The sequence below is a fragment of the Eriocheir sinensis genome, chromosome 6 (genome assembly GCF_024679095.1).
Source record: "Eriocheir sinensis breed Jianghai 21 chromosome 6, ASM2467909v1, whole genome shotgun sequence".
Lineage (NCBI taxonomy): Eukaryota > Metazoa > Arthropoda > Malacostraca > Decapoda > Varunidae > Eriocheir > Eriocheir sinensis.
In genome coordinates this window covers 4,867,771-4,885,270 of record NC_066514.1, presented here as the reverse complement: position 1 = coordinate 4,885,270, position 17,500 = coordinate 4,867,771, and the positions used below count along the sequence as shown (strand labels likewise).

Here is a 17,500-nt window from a genome sequence, read left to right as displayed (position 1 = left end):
GTCACGCATAAACCACGCCTCGGCCGTGTCTCCTCCCACAAACCTGCGTATGACTTGACTTGGTGTATATAGACTTGGGCTAGTCCCAGGCCTTGTTCTGCCGATGGGCGCCGTATCTGCACCACCCCGGTCACACCCAAAATAAAAATGTTTACTAGGGATTCCTTTCTCCTTCGAGATGCAGGGATCTCGTAGGCCACTCCCAAACTGACTTCATTCATGTGTCGGACTACAGTGCGGCGCATAAGAGAGATGGAAAAGCAAAAAAAGTATCCCTTATCATTTCAACGGATTGCCTGTTACAATAGAAACCGAGTCAACAGCTTATTGATGTACTTTTATGTGTAGAGCGACGCTTTACTTAAATACCATGAAGCAAGTATAACTAAGGGTCAAATTAGAAGTACACACACACTTACCTCGCAGACTCCCTTTAACGACACTGGTAAATATGGTTGACTTGTATTCATGGGGCACTTGTAAACATCCAAAATCATCTTTCGACCTGCAATAACATACAGTACAGAGTAGGAGAGAGAGAGAGAGAGAGAGAGAGAGAGAGAGAGAGAGAGAGAGAGAGAGAGAGAGAGAGAGAGAGAGAGAGAGAGAGAGAGAGAGAGAGAGAGAGAGAGAGAGAGAGAGCGAGAGAGAGAGAGAGAGAGAGAGAGAGAGAGAGAGAGAGAGAGAGAGAGAGAGAGAGAGAGAGAAATTAATTAACAAAATCTGGTTGTCTTTTTCTAAGTTTAGCTAAGCAGGGTGGAGTGGCACGTATTGAAACCCTTATGTGGATACGTGACTGGCTTTTGCTGTCACGAACCGGCCACACACACACAAGCCCGGCCCGTCCGACCGACGAAAAGGGGCGGGTATCGGGGTGTTTTTCATGTAGCCCGGTGGTCTGACGTGTACTGTATATTTTCATGAGGCGGCCTGTGTGAGTGTGGGCCTCGACAACCCCCCCTTTTCGTCGGCCGGACAGGGCGGGCCTGCGTGTGTGTGGCCGGCTTTAGAGTCACACAGCCGGAGATGGAAGGAATACAGGAGTTAAGTACTGAATGCTACTAGGAATACTTCAAATTGTTAAGAACACGAAAATAAAGAAATATTGTGAATTTGTGATGTAAATATGAATGATTGTTTATTTATCTGTTACAGGTAACTCTCGATTTACGCGAGTATTGCGTTCTTGAAGAGGTCGCGTAAATCAAAAACAATGTAAATCAAACAAGAGGTAGGTTTCTGTCGAAAAATAAATACCGTATTTTCCGGCGTATAGCGCGCACCTTTTTCACATAAAAAATGCCTGAAAGTTTAGCCCTGCGCGTTATACGTCGAATGTAAATTTTTTTAATGATTTTCTTTCTTTGGGGTGTTTTTAAGGGTCTGTCTTTCGTCTTACCCAATAACAACGGCAAACTTACCTTTATTATTGTTTATAATCCTTCATAGTCCATAGCTGTCTTATAATATGTTACCATAGAATACAGGGCGAGTTAATAAATACCATACAAAAATTAAATCGGTGGACGATCGCCCAAGCCTTGCTGTTGTCCTGTTTTTTCGTCGGGCGCCATTTGTATGATCTTGATCTTGATGTCACAGGTTGCTTACGATTGTAAGACTAAGGAGCAGTACAAGCTACATAAAAAATCATATTGGAAAAAATATCCATGTGTTCATTATTAATTAATATTAGTGAGAATAATGGGGTAAATATGATATCAGAAACTGTACATCATGAGTCTTGTACGAGTTATTTCGCGCAATACCAGCCCGGCCGCCATTTGCATTGTTTACAAACCACACAACCACACGCATACAACAAACAGCTGCATGCCGCGTGTCACCAGAACCGTGTGAATTGTCTTGCCTAGTTGTCTGTCATAACCTACGAGTGATGGTGGGAATAATATGCTCATTCACTTCATTCAGTGGAGAGAGAGAGAGAGAGAGAGAGAGAGAGAGAGAGAGAGAGAGAGAGAGAGAGAGAGAGAGAGAGAGAGAGAGAGAGAGAGAGAGAGAGAGAGAGAGAGAGAGAGAGAATATCTATCACCGAGATATCCACTCAGGCACTCAGTCTCAGCCTCACTCGTGTGAGGAAGAAATGAGGGACACCATGAACGGCTGGCTAGTATTGGTACCGGTACCGAGCACTCTGGTACTGGTACCGTACCGTATAGCTGGTACCGCTAGTACCGATACTGGTACCGGTACCTGCCCACCCCTATTGTTGAGTAGCGTGGCAGCGTGGGTACTGTATTGTTGTTCAAGTGGCGCACAGGAAGAACTGAGCTCAGCTGTGTGGCCGCGGCGCCGTATGAGTCCAGTTGCTTGAGACATATGGTGGCCACTCCATAAAATATCGCGTATAAGTGAAAAAACGTGTAAATTAAACATTTATTTGGATTTTGGACCCCGCGTTATTTAAAAAATGCTTAAACCAAACTCGCGTAAATCGAGTTACCTGTATTATTATTATTATTATTATTATTATTATTATTATTATTATTATTACTGAGATTTATGAAAGAGCATCAAGAGAAAATAAAAATAAAATAAAAATCTTAAGACCCAAACCTCGATGAACAGACAAGGACATGAAAATGAAAGAGCGACGGCAGAGTTAGGAGAAGAATATATAAAAAAAAGGTAGACAAAAACGATGCCTAATGAGACACCGGGGGGTGCTGACTTTTGCTGCAAACTTATCATTGTGAAAAAGAGGAACAGTCGTCTGGAAGCACACGCCAGATGGAGCTGCCGATATCCAAACTGGACCGCAGCCCTCAAAAAGGGTAAAATTAAGGGGAAAAAAGTTAAAAACAATACACAACCTTATGGGAAATAGGGGTAGTTTTCCTAATATGATTCTCTAAAGTCAACTTGAATCCTCATGTTACTCCAAGTAATTTCAAAGAGTTACAAGATGTTACAAGAGTTACTTGGGTGTCAATCAATATTTTAAGATATCAGGATGTGGTGGATCAGAGGTCCTTGGCAGGATTTAATCTTATGGTCCAACGCTAACAACAAAGAAATAAATCAAATCAAGATCCGCATTCAACTAAGTGGCCACAGGAGACCTATTCGAGGATCAGGAATAGGAGAGAATAAAGAAGTATCATAGGCAAAGGCCAAAAAAAGGGAGAGAAAATAGATTGAAAGAGACTGTCCATCCGTCTCCACTTCGCCAGGGAATCGAATCCAGAACTTCTCGGCTGTGAGGTGAGCGTGCTAACCATGTGTATGTGTAATTCACCACGGCCTGGTCAAGGGATGGACTGGCAATTACCAGCAAGTATTTTCCTGACAAAAGCAAGCTCATTATAGTCTATCTCTGGATACTACCAGGATCTCCACACAGCACATCCCCCATCTCCCTTGCTCAAGGGGGGACAGTAACCACTCCTTGTAAGGGGAATAATCCCGACCTGAGCGAGGCTCGAACCTATGCCTGTCAGGCCGCGAAACCTGACAGCGCAGAGCTTTTAACCACTGAGATATTGAGTGGTGTGTGTGTGTGTGTGTGTGTGTGTGTGTGTGTGTGTGTGTGTGTGTGTGTGTGTGTCCTTACCTGAAGACGGGTCGCAGTTGGCCTTAATCTTGACAACAGGGAACTCAGGGTGGATGAAGCTGACCTGTAGTTCTCTCGTTTGGCTGGTGAGGAGGACTCCGTGGGGGGCTGCAGGAAGAGGGAGGAAGGGATTACGAACAGTAATATTCCGTCATTTCAAACAGCATCTGACCCGGTCCTGTTTGGATTAGCAGAGCTTCAAGCCAAAAAAATGGCAGTCATAATTTATTTACTGTTAACTTTCACAAACCAAACTCCTATCCCGTATTCTTCGATAACACTCAACTGTCACATTCTCCTACACTAAACATCCTCGGTCTATCCTTAACTCAAAACCTCAACTGGAAACTCCATATCTCCTCTCTCACTAAATCAGCTTCGTCGAGGTTGGGGGTTCTGTATCGTCTCCGCCAGTTCTTCTCCCCCGCACAGAAGCTGTCCATTTACAGGGGCCTTGTCCGCCCTCGTATGGAGTATGCATCTCACGTGTGGGGGGGCTCCACTCACACAGCTCTCTTGGACAGAGTAGAGTCAAAGGCTCTTCGTCTCATCAACTCCCCTCCTCATACTGTCGGTCTTCTTCCTCTTAAATTCCGCCGCCATGTTGCCTCTCTTTCTATCTTCTATCGATATTTTCATGCTGACTGCTCTTCTGAACTTGTTAACTGCATGCCTCCCCCCCTTCCGCGGCACCGCTGCACTAGACTTTCTACTCTAGCTTATCCCTATGCTGTCCAAACCCCTTATGCAAGAGTAAACCGGCATCTTCACTCTTTCATCCCTTACACTGGTAAACTCTGGAACAACCTTCCTTCGTCTGAATCTCCTCCTGCCTATGACTTGAACTCTTTCAAGAACAGTGTGTCAAGTCACCTCTCCACCCGAAATTGACCTCTCTTTTAGCCACTCTATACTATCTTCTGTTTTGGGAGCGGCAAGTAGCGGGCTTTTTTTCTACACGCCTCCCCCACTAACACACTTCATAGAACTCAGCCCCAGAGTACAGGCCAGACCAACGGTCCTTGCAGGAATCTCACGGAGTCGCAGTAGATCCTGGAGTGTCTCCCGATGCAGTGAATGAAACGCCTTCTTGAGATCTGCATAGGGTCCAAGAATCCCTTGTCGAATCTCACGTCGGAGCTCCACCAATACACGAAGCGCTAGAATACGGTAGGTGTCGATTTACCAGGCATGAACCTGGACTGCTCAGGGTTCTGCAGTTTTAGTAACTGGTTGCAAATCTGCCATGAGCAATTGATGGGTAAACACCTTGTCTGTTACACTAAGTTGTTGCATTTTTGGCTGTTCCATTTACCTTTCCATATAGGGACGATTTGCCCATTTTTCCAATCCGGAGGAATGGTTCCGGATTGCCTACGGCAGTCAATATCGCATGCATCCTGCGGATCATGGCCTCTCTTCAGCTTTGAGCAGTTCCGCACTGATGGTAACCTGATGTTATATATATATATATATATATATATATATATATATATATATATATATATATATATATATATATATATATATATATATATATATATATATATATATATATCAACTGCCTTTCCATCGCTCAGCCTCGCTACAGCCTCTCGGACCTTAAGAGAGGTTTGTGGATCAGCATCCGCCATTTGTAACCCAGCAACCGAAAATTGCCTGCTTAGAGGGTCTGCCATGTACTATAACTACTCAAAATATTAATCCAAACGAGCCCTCCGCTCATCCATATCTAACACGAGGTATGCATCTGCTGTTCGGAAAACGCTCACCTGAAAGGGAGACTTGGAGCGGAGTTTCCTCAGGGCTCGGTAAGCGGGTCAGAGATTATTTGTATTGAAATGTCCCTCGACTTTCTCAGCGAAAGTCCTGACATTCCTCTTCTTTTCTCTCCTTATGACAGCTCTACTCGGCAGAGCCCTATATTGGTCCTGATTCCCAGCAAGCCTGCCAGTGCTACTTTTCTCAATATTTTCCAGCGCAAGCAAAAATCTTAGTAAATATCTGACATATGAGAGGAAGAGGGAGGTGTTGAAAGTGTGTGGCAGGACGCGGGGCGGTGCTGACCTTGGCTGACCCCCCAGCCGCCACCTCCCGCCCGCCAGATTCTCGTGGAAATACTATAAACCGATGTGAGACTGCCACTGCATACTCATGAACACATGCCAGGTCTTTCAGTCTCTGGAGAGGAAACACAGTATCGTTACATTTCAAGACTCGACTTGACATGAAGCTTGAATGTTTCACCTCTGGGGGTATGATAGGAGCTCCCCCTTCTTGGAAAAAGTGTAGCCTGTCAAGTCGACCAGCGGTCATCTTGGTATTGGCAGAAAGCTTGTGATTGTGGCCTGGCTTCTTTCAAGGTACTGCACCAAAATAATTGCATATATTGCTGGCTTCGTCTTGCATAGCCTAAACACATATCTGCATTGCGACGCCTGTATTGAAGTCTTAACTTTGTCAGATGCACTCTTTCATCAATTCCACAAGCAAGGGAAGATTAAAACACCTACGGGTGAAATAGTTAATATATGTCACTTGTGAATTTTTGTAAAGAAAAAATTTTCTTTTTTATTTTTTTTACAGGAAAGGCATCAGCCCAAGGGCAACAAAAAAGATGTAAAAAAAAAGCTCGGAAATCGCTTTCCCTACGAAGGCAAAAGTGAAAAGTGGACAAAAGAGAGGTCAATTTCGGGTGGAGAGGCCTCCTGATACACTCCTCTTGAAAGAGTTCAAGTCGTAACCAGGAGGAAATAGAGACGAAGGAAGACTGTTCCAGAGTTTACCAGTGTAAGGGATGAAAGAATGAAGATGCTGGTCAACTTTTGCATGAGGGGTTTGGACAGTATAGGGATGAGCTAGAGTAGAAAGTCGAGTGCAGCGGGGCCGAGGGAGAAGAGAAGGCATGCAGTTAGTAAGTTCAGAAGAGCAGTCAGCGTGAAAGTATCGATAGAAAATAGAAAGAGAGGCAACATGGCGACGGAATTTAAGAGGTAGAAGACCGTCTGTAAGAGCAGAGGAGTTGATGAGACGAAGAGCCTTACGGCCGTACCATAAGGCAACCTCTTCGACTGTAGAACCTCTTCGGCCATTTTCGAAGTTTTTTTTTCCGGAGGGGAAGGGAAGGTGTTAGTGGGCGAAATTGTTGGAATCTGGCACGGGGTCGAGACAGGCACATCATTGTCAGCCCCTTCGCATATTGTATGCGTCAATCCTGCCGTTTCTTTCATTAATATAGTAGTAAATGATCCAGGAATTATAATAATACTTATTTGATCTAATATGAAGCGGCAAAAGTTTTTTTTTTAAACAAATAACTTCAAATGTTGTTAAAAACTTTCGGGTTGTATCATGATTTTTAACCCTTGTCGTGTCGACACACCTGCTTGATTAATTAACTCAAGCAGGTAGTCTTTTGCTATAGCTCCGATGGGGCTCGATCACTTTTCTAACGGCTCCTTGCTTGACGGGATGGTAGCGAGGGGCAGAGAAGTGGTAGCAGCGGGCACGTGTAGGCCCCTGGACTGACTGCGTGGAGCGGTGGAGGGGTGGAAGCATGGGCCGCGCAGAGATGCCAACCTTTTCACTCACGCTAAGTACGCAATTATACCTATATATTTACCATTCAATCAACCATTTTATTTGGTATAATCACCAAAGTATAATCACACTATATAGTATGATCACACTAATGTATGTATATTGCTTCAATAATCAAGATTTCCATGTAGAGGCGTTTGCAGAGGCTACCAACTCAACTCTAAGAACCTCTAGCGAGGGAAGGGGTCGAGGTCAAGTTATAGTTCCCAACAGAAAGGGGACACCGTGTAAGGGGAGAGGAAGAGGAAGGTGGCGGGGTAGATGTATGGTACGGCCGTTTGACTCTACACTGTCCAAGAGAGCTGTGTGAGTGGAGCCCCCCCACACATGAGATGAATACTCCATAAGAGGACGGGCAAGGCCCCTGTATATGGATAGCATCTGAGAGGGGGGAAAAATGGAAGAGACGATACAGAACGCCTATCCTCGAGGAAGCTGATTTAGTAAGAGAAGATATATGAAGTTTCCAGTTGAGATTTTGAGTTAAGGATAGACCGAGAATGTTTAGTGTTGAAGAAGGTGATAGGTGAGTGTTGTCGAAGAATAGGGGATAGGTGTTTGGATATTGTGTCGAGTGGATAGGTGGAAAAATTGAGTTTTTGAGGCGTTGAAGGACACCAGATTCTTCTTGCCCCAATCGGAAATGATAGTAAGGTCTGAGGTTAGGCGTTCTGCGGCCTCCAGCCTGGAATTGTTTAGTTCCTGTGGGGAGGGTCTTCTGACAAAAGAAGTTGAGTAATGCAGAGTAGAGTCATCGGCATAGGAATGGAGAGAACAGTTTGTTTTGGAAAGAAGATCATCAATGAACAATAGAAAGAGAGTGGGAGATAGGGCAGAGCCCTGCGGGACACCACTGTTGATAGGTTTAGGGGAAGAACAGTGACCGTCTACCACAGCAGAGATAGAACGGTTGGAAAGGAAACTGGAGATAAAGGTTCTGGAGGTAAAGGTCCTGCACAAAAGTGCCACATTTTACACCCAGGATAGTGGAGCGCCACAATATGATAAGCTCAGTGTTTCTGCCTTACATAAGTTAAAACATATCCCATCTTAATGGGCCCACATGGTTGCCGGTCAACTGAACCAGTGCCACTTGCACCAGTACCACATGCACCAGTGCCAACTGAACCAGTGGTCAACTGAACCAGTGGTCAACTGAACCAGTTGTCAAGTGAACCAGTGGTCATTTGAACCAGTGGTCATTTGAACCAGTAACCATCTGAACCAGTGTAAACTGAACCAGTACTACTTGAACCAGTACTATTTCAACCAGTGACCATCTGAACCAGTGGTCATCTGAACCAGTGCTACTTGAACCAGTGCAAACTGAACCAGTACTACTACTTGAACCAGTACTAATTCAACCAGTGACCATCTGAACCAGTGGTCATCTGAACCATTGCAACTTGAACCAGTGCAAACTGAACCAGTAGTACTTGAACCAGTACTATTTCAGCCAGTGACCGTGTAATACAATTTAACCCTTTTTCGAAGGCCGATGATACTGTACTCCGTTGTGTAACCCTTTCATTACAGGTGTAACTCGTTTATGTTAGCATCCTCCCTGCACCAGCTTAAACCACGCATACTGAATTAAAACAACAAATTATCCTAGGCTTTGCATTGAATTAAAACAAGAAATAACCCTAGGCTTTGTACTGAATTAAAGCAAAAAATAACCCTAGGCTTTGTACTGAATTAAAGCAAAAAATAATCCTAGGCTTTGTATTGAATTAAAGCAAAAAATAACCCTAGGCTTTGTACTGAATTAAAACAAGAAATAACCCTAGGCTTTGTACTGAATTAAAGCAAAAAATAATCCTAGGCTTTGCATTGAATTAAAGCAAAAAATAACCCTAGGCTTTGTACTGAATTAAAACAAAAAATAACCCTAGGCTTTGTACTGAATTAAAGCAAAAAATAATCCTAGGCTTTGTACTGAATTAAAACAAGAAATAACCCTAGGCTTTGTACTGAATTAAAGCAAAAAATAATCCTAGGCTTTGTACTGAATTAAAGCAAAAAATAATCCTAGGCTTTGTACTGAATTAAAACAACAAATAATCCTAGGCTTTGTACTGAATTAAAGCAAAAAATAATCCTAGGCTTTGTACTGAATTAAAGCAAAAAATAATCCTAGGCTTTGCATTGAATTAAAGCAAAAAATAATCCTAGGCTTTGTACTGAATTAAAGCAAAAAATAATCCTAGGCTTTGTACTGAATTAAAGCAAAAAATAATCCTAGGCTTTGTACTGAATTAAAGCAAAAAATAATCCTAGGCTTTGCATTGAATTAAAGCAAAAAATAATCCTAGGCTTTGTACTGAATTAAAGCAAAAAATAATCCTAGGCTTTGTACTGAATTAAAGCAAAAAATAATCCTAGGCTTTGTACTGAATTAAAGCAAAAAATAATCCTAGGCTTTGTACTGAATTAAAGCAAAAAATAATCCTAGGCTTTGTACTGAATTAAAGCAAAAAATAACCCTAGGCTTTGTACTGAATTAAAGCAAAAAATAACCCTAGGCTTTGTACTGAATTAAAGCAAAAAATAATCCTAGGCTTTGCATTGAATTAAAGCAAAAAATAATCCTAGGCTTTGTACTGAATTAAAGCAAAAAATAATCCTAGGCTTTGTACTGAATTAAAGCAAAAAATAACCCTAGGCTTTGTATTGAATTAAAACAAGAAATAACCCTAGGCTTTGCATTGAATTAAAGCAAAAAATAATCCTAGGCTTTGTATTGAATTAAAGCAAAAAATAACCCTAGGCTTTGTACTGAATTAAAGCAAAAAATAATCCTAGGCTTTGCATTGAATTAAAGCAAAAAATAATCCTAGGCTTTGTACTGAATTAAAGCAAAAAATAATCCTAGGCTTTGTATTGAATTAAAACAAGAAATAATCCTAGGCTTTGTACTGAATTAAAGCAAAAAATAATCCTAGGCTTTGTACTGAATTAAAGCAAAAAATAATCCTAGGCTTTGTATTGAATTAAAACAAGAAATAATCCTAGGCTTTGTACTGAATTAAAGCAAAAAATAACCCTAGGCTTTGTACTGAATTAAAGCAAAAAATAATCCTAGGCTTTGTATTGAATTAAAACAAGAAATAAGCCTAGGCTTTGTACTGAATTAAAACAAGAAATAACCCTAGGCTTTGTACTGAATTAAAGCAAAAAATAATCCTAGGCTTTGTACTGAATTAAAGCAAAAAATAATCCTAGGCTTTGTACTGAATTAAAACAAGAAATAACCCTAGGCTTTGTATTGAATTAAAGCAAAAAATAACCCTAGGCTTTGTACTGAATTAAAACAAAAAATAACCCTAGGCTTTGTATTGAATTAAAGCAAAAAATAACCCTAGGCTTTGTACTGAATTAAAACAAAAAATAACCCTAGGCTTTGTATTGAATTAAAGCAAAAAATAACCCTAGGCTTTGTACTGAATTAAAGCAAAAAATAACCCTAGGCTTTGTACTGAATTAAAACAAAAAATAACCCTAGGCTTTGTATTGAATTAAAACAAGAAATAATCCTAGGCTTTGTATTGAATTAAAACAAGAAATAAGCCTAGGCTTTGTACTGAATTAAAACAAGAAATAACCCTAGGTTAGTACTTATTTAAAGTAACTTGTCGGCTTCTTCACCATAAGATCTAACTTTAACTGCTAGTCTGTTTGCTAAAAGTACATATGTATTTCTTGGCCTCTCAAGATTGACAGCTTGGGCATTTTGCATTGTTAGCCTATGAACTGCAATGTCTTTTCTGATACCATTCATGAAAGACCACATTGTTGGATGAGAGCACATAAAAAGTGACTTGAGCGAATTATGAAACCCTTCCGTGCAATCATACATGACAATGTCTACATAATCATTAGGTATCTCAAAGTTTCGAGACTGAGGAGGTGGTTGGATGTTCTCTTTTTGGCGTGTTCGTCTAATACGTCGTTCAATGGCAGATTTAAATGTCATTCTTGACAAGACATCATCGTTTAAGGGACCATCTGAACCTTTTTTCGGGAAGAGTGTGCCAATTTTTTTAACACACGTCTGGCAAATCCTGCCTGCGGCCCCAGGGCGCGCCAGTGGCCGGCCGGGCGCCGCCCACCAGGCCCAGGGGGGTTAGTTAGATTCACTGAGAGTGGGTGCTTTCACGTTGCACCTACTCAGTTAACCGTACTTTTTTTGTAGTTATAATACTGTATATCTTCAAATAATTTTTATGTGAAATGGCTCTAGATATTTCACAGTCCTTGAGAGGTGGAGAATTGCTAGTGCATCATGGTTTTGAGTATATTCTTCGGACAAAAGAGCCTTGGATGGATGCTGAAAAAAGTATTGGAGGTGCAGGAAATATAAGACTTTCAAATGTAAATCATCAATAATAACGAAGGGCTCAAATATTATAAAGAACCTCTGACCACACCCATTCTGGAGACTCTATTCAAACTGACGTTCATGTTGCCCTTGCAAAATGAAACAAGATGCAAAACACTCGTGCCACCACAAGGACAATTCTCGCCGACCATCTCGTTCCTTAAACGATGATGTCTTGGCAAGAATGCCAGTTAAATCTGCCATTGAACGACGTATTAGGCGAACACGCCAAAAGAGGAGAACATCCAACCACCTCCTCAGTCTCGAAACTTTGAGATACCTAATGATTATGCAGACATTGTCATGTATGATTCTGGAGTCGATGATCCTCAAAGAATGTTAGCCTTTGGGAGACATGATTTGGTAAATTGCCTTCAGAGTGAGTTATGGATTGGGGATGGAACATTTGAGACTACCCCATTGATTTTCTTTCAGTTGTATACTATTCACGCCAAGATAGGAAACTCCTATCCCCCTTGTATATATTTTCTCTTGCCAAACAAAACAGCTGAAACATACACACGTATGATTGAAATTTTAAAAATGTTGCATCCAGGTCTCAACCCTTCTACTATCTTACTTGATTTTGAGTTGGCGGCAATAAATGCTTTCAAAATGAGTTTCTATCAAGAGTATCTGGATGTTTCTTTCATTTAAATCAGTCTGTGATAAGAAAGGTAAATGAATTGGGATTGAAGGTCAGGTATGAAACAGACCGTGATTTTGCAATGACTGTCAAGTCCCTTCCAGCACTTGCTTTTGTACCAATTGATGAAGTACCTGAGGTCTTTGAAGAGTTGGGAGCTGCTTTTCCAGATGAGGCTGAATGCAATGACCTAATTGCATATTTTGAATCTACATACGTCCGTGTACCTCGAGTAGGAGGAAGGGCAAGAAACCCAAGATTTGAACCACAGCTATGGAATCATTACGAGGATGCCCAAATATGTGCACCAAAACCACTAATTGCACGGAAGGGTTTCATAATTCGCTCAAGTCACTTTTATGTGCTCTCATCCAACAATGTGGTCTTTCATGAATGGTATCAGAAAAGACATTGCAGTTCATAGGCTAACAATGCAAAATGCCCAAGCTGTCAATCTTGAGAGGCCAAGAAATAGATATGTACTTTTAGCAAACAGACTAGCAGTTAAAGTTAGATCTTATGGTGAAGAAGCCGACAAGTTACGATATTTGAGAGCAATTGCCCACATGCAAGTTGTTGGGTAGAAAATAAGATTTAGTGCTGTGCAACTATATACAGTACTTACCTTGTTACCATAGAGTAACCAAACGTTATACTGCATTTTATTTATATTTCTTCAACTTTATTTTTCTTCAAGATCTGAATATAATTAGTTTACTCACAATTCAGAGTATTTTTTATTCCATAAAATATGTGCGAGTTCAGCAGAATTTGTTGTGACTCAACTGTATTTTTATTTCCTTCGGAAACCTACATTAAAATGGTCACACTTCATTTACAAACACAAGGTGAAAAATATTTCACAAAAAGTAATAAATAAAAATAAATAAAACAAGAAAAGGAAATATAAAAACAGTTATAAGCTAGAAAAAGAAAAAAACTAAAAAAAAAGTAAAAAAATAAAAATAAATAAAAAAAAATATAATGTATGATTGCACGGAAGGGTTTCATAATTCGCTCAAGTCACTTTTTATGTGCTCTCATCCAACAATGTGGTCTTTCATGAATGGTATCAGAAAAGACATTGCAGTTCATAGGCTAACAATGCAAAATGCCCAAGCTGTCAATCTTGAGAGGCCAAGAAATACATATGTACTTTTAGCAAACAGACTAGCAGTTAAAGTTAGATCTTATGGTGAAGAAGCCGACAAGTTACTTTAAATAAGTACAAACCTAGGGTTATTTCTTGTTTTAATTCAGTACAAAGCCTAGGCTTATTTCTTGTTTTAATTCAATACAAAGCCTAGGATTATTTTTTGCTTTAATTCAGTACAAAGCCTAGGGTTATTTTTTGCTTTAATTCAGTACAAAGCCTAGGGTTATTTCTTGTTTTAATTCAATGCAAAGCCTAGGATAATTTGTTGTTTTAATTCAGTATGCGTGGTTTAAGCTGGTGCAGTGAGGATGCTAACATAAACGAGTTACACCTGTAATGACAGGGTTACACAACGGAGTACAGTACCATCGGCCTTCGAAAAGGGTTAAATTGTATTACACGGTCACTGGCTGAAATAGTACTGGTTCAAGTACTACTGGTTCAGTTTGCACTGGTTCGTTGCACTGGTTCAGATGATCACTGGTTCAGATGGTCACTGGTTGAATTAGTACTGGTTCAAGTAGTAGTACTGGTTGAGTTTGCACTGGTTCAAGTAGCACTGGTTCAGATGACCACTGGTTCAGATGGTCACTGGTTGAAATAGTACTGGTTCAAGTAGTACTGGTTCAGTTTACACTGGTTCAGATGGTTACTGGTTCAAATGACCACTGGTTCAAATGACCACTGGTTCACTTGACTACTGGTTCAGTTGACCACTGGTTCAGTTGACCACTGGTTCAGATGACCACTGGTTCAGATGGTCACTGGTTGAAATAGTACTGGTTCAAGTAGTACTGGTTCAGTTTGCACTGGTTCAAGTTGCACTGGTTCGGATGGTCGCTGGTTCAAATGGTTACTGGTTCAGTTGACCACTGGTTCAGTAGACCACTGGTTCAGTTGTCTACTGGTTCAGTTGTCTACTGGTTCAGTTGTCTACTGGTTCAGTTGGCACTGGTGCATGTGGTACTGGTGCAAGTGGCACTGGTTCAGTTGACATGGAACCGGCCCACATATGACACAGAGCCCCATGTAAATAATTTGACTATATCAATCTAGGCGGTTGCTGAAAGACATTTGCAAGTAAGGTGCCACTGTGCTGGGAAACAGATCACTGCCATGTTGTAAGATAGAGTTTGAGCAAAGAGTCTCCAAAAGTACACAAAACTAATTCACGTAACTGGCCAGAAGCATACTCTCTCTCTCTCTCTCTCTCTCTCTCTCTCTCTCTCTCTCTCTCTCTCTCTCTCTCTCTTGCACACACACACACACACACACACACACACATATGCTTGCAGGTAAGGGCCATAACAAAGGATCTCACCAAGTAAAAGCAGCAAATAGAAAGTGCGGGACATGATGATCTGTGTTGTGGCTGAGTCTCGTTGAAGGGAAAGATGGCTCAGCGTGGGGTGGCGCTGGGTGCTTCTCGTCGCTGTGGGGGAGAAAAGAGATATTGGTTCCCTCGATTAACAGAGGTAGCTAGATTGATTGATCGATAGTTAGATTACACAGATATAGGCAAATGGATAAATAGAAGGACAGGTAGATGGATGTTGTGAGACTCAGTGAGGTGAAGTTGCTTGCTGACATACATAAAATGCTTAACCCGGTAGCAGTGGGGATCATGTTCCTTAAAGGCCCCTCTAAGCGAGAAAAAATGAGAAAAAATCATCACTCACGCAAGCGAATTCATAATATATATCAACGCATTTGTGATCAGTTTATGCATCATCTATTTTTTGGGGTTTACATCATGGCAAAAATTTGGCCCGTCGCTGCTACACGGTAAAGGCACAAATTTGGCCCGTCGCTGCTACACGGTAAAGCCTCAAATTTGGCCCGTCACTGCTACACGGTAAAGCCACAAATTTGGCCCGTCGCTGCTACACGGTAAAGCCACAAATTTGGCCCGTCACTGCTACACGGTAAAGCCACAAATTTGGCCCGTCGCTGCTACACGATAAAGCCACAAATTTGGCCTGTCGCTGCTACCGGGTTAAGAGGGGTCACGCATTTTACTGGAGAGGCAAGCCCGAGGATAGCAAGCAGGGCCTTTTTTTTATTCACAGAGGCCTAAGAAGGCTTGGTCAATTTCCATAATATAAAGGAACGCGTGGAATCGGTTAAATTAGGTCTGAATGAAACGGGCAGGTTAATCTGGGTGACGAATGAACTGTCTTCAATTAACCCGAGCTGTCTCTCTTTTTTTTTCTCTCCTATTTATGCTTCATTTTTGGGGTAACTGGGGGATCAATCCTCTAAGGAGTCCTGCGTCCCTGCCCTATGCATGGTGAGGAGTCAGTCAGGGTAGGTGGTGGCTGAAGTGGTAGCGTGCTGGGCCCACATTCACCACGTGATGGACGACACGAGTTCGAATCCCCACGCTACCACCTCGGATTTTTCAGTCACCGCCGAGTGGCTTAAAACTACCCAAATGCTGTCCTGAAGACCACCCATCAACCCGGACTCTAGAGGAAACCGTCCAAGAATCAAAAAGTCTTCCGGGGGGCAGCATGAGCCAAGAGAAGATGGCGCCACTATAAACAGGTGCCTGCGCCATGACGGGCTGGGCGGAATACCATCCATGCCCTCAAGCAAGCTTACGGCGCAATAGGCGGAGACGTAAAAAAAAAAAAAAAAAAAAAGTCCAGCCCCTGATCTAGGCTGGTTGGGGAGGGGTTTGCATCCACTCCCCATATATAAACTCTCCGGCAAAAACAAAATAAAGTAGAGGTCGGGTCATGGCGCGAGCCTCACCCCGATCCGTGTGGTAGAATAAACGGACCGTCAAGATAGAATGCCCGTGGAGCCCTTAGTAGCCACCGCTGAAAGCGGTGTGCTTTGCTTCCCAGTGACCCAAGAAAATGTGGCGCTGCACCATAGACTAATTAAGTGTACTCGTGTGCAATGTCTCCCTGTCTGTTGTGTCGCGTCTTCATTGTTAAGTATTTTTGTTACTCGTTTGTCTTCTATTGCCTGTCCTCGTCTTGCTACAGTTCCCTTCTACATATTGTTTCACACACACGCTAACATTTATGTCAGTCAAGCTACACTACATCTACACAAACGTATATACACACAAAACACGTTCCTTGAATGTCTTGTCCTAAATGCATAATAGCCTACTAGTTTCCTAAATGCAAAATAATAGCTTAGTATTCCTAAATGCAAAATAATAGTTTAGTACTCCTAAATGCATAATAGCCTACTAGTTTCCTAAATGCAAAATAATAGCTTAGTATTCCTAAATGCAAAATAATAGTTTAGTATTCCTAAATGCATAATAGCCTACTAGTTTCCTAAATGCAAAATAATAGCTTAGTATTCCTAAATGCAAAATAATAGTTTAGAATTTGTATTTGTCTTGACTACTTCATTGGCTTATTAGCAAGTTATCACAGATTGTAAAACTCTTCCCACTTATAATTTATTACAGAAGTTGTAGATACGGTATAACATGCAGAAAACCTTACACCATATGAAAAAATCCAATATTCCTCAAAACGACTCACTTCATTCCAAGATCACAACCCCCGGGTTAAGAACCGCTGAATTAGAAGCAAGAAACAATAAAGCAATATCAGCGACAGCAAGGGAGTGTAGCGCGGGGTACTACTTACTTGAAGCACTGGGTGTTCGCTACTAACCGACTATGCACGAGTGTTGCCGCCTATCCAGCGAGCTGCTGCGGCAAAGCCCTCCGACACAAGTCAAGGATACGGAGTCTATGTCAAAACCTATAACTATGACACATTTTTTTCCTATTAAGCTCAGAGAAAGGATCCAGGATAGCAATGCACGTGAACCAGACCTTTAGAGAAAACCACCAGTTATCAAAACTTAATGGAGGAACCAAATTATTTACTGTATGGAAAAGTACTGATGAATAGTAATCATGTATATTTGAGGTGGTCACAACTCATTTTCTTAAGCGCTTAGCTCATTATTATTTTTTTGACATTTTTTCACCTAATGAAAATGCCCAAAAACGAATACATAATAAATAAATAGAAAACTAATGAATTTAACCCCTTGGCTGCGGATTTCTAACAAGAAGACATCACCAAGCTACAGGAATGGATCAAAAAGTGGCTGCTACAATTCAATGAAGAAAAATGCAAAGTCCTGCACCTTGGAAGGGGA

General features: G+C 41.4%; 1 protein-coding gene across 1 annotated transcript in view; it reads right to left on the bottom strand.

The window, feature by feature from the left end:
- Nucleotides 1-14,820, bottom strand: part of LOC126989312 (uncharacterized) — a 42,817-nt gene extending 27,997 nt beyond the window's left edge. Inside the window, exons 1-3 of the mRNA XM_050847954.1 lie at nucleotides 14,679-14,820; nucleotides 3,575-3,682; nucleotides 420-505 (exon numbers count right to left, since the gene is read on the bottom strand). Coding sequence (XP_050703911.1) covers nucleotides 420-505; nucleotides 3,575-3,682; nucleotides 14,679-14,712 — 228 coding nt within the window. The 5' untranslated portion in view covers nucleotides 14,713-14,820. The remainder of the gene's footprint in view (nucleotides 1-419; nucleotides 506-3,574; nucleotides 3,683-14,678) is intronic.
- Nucleotides 14,821-17,500: the final 2,680 nt, after the last annotated feature.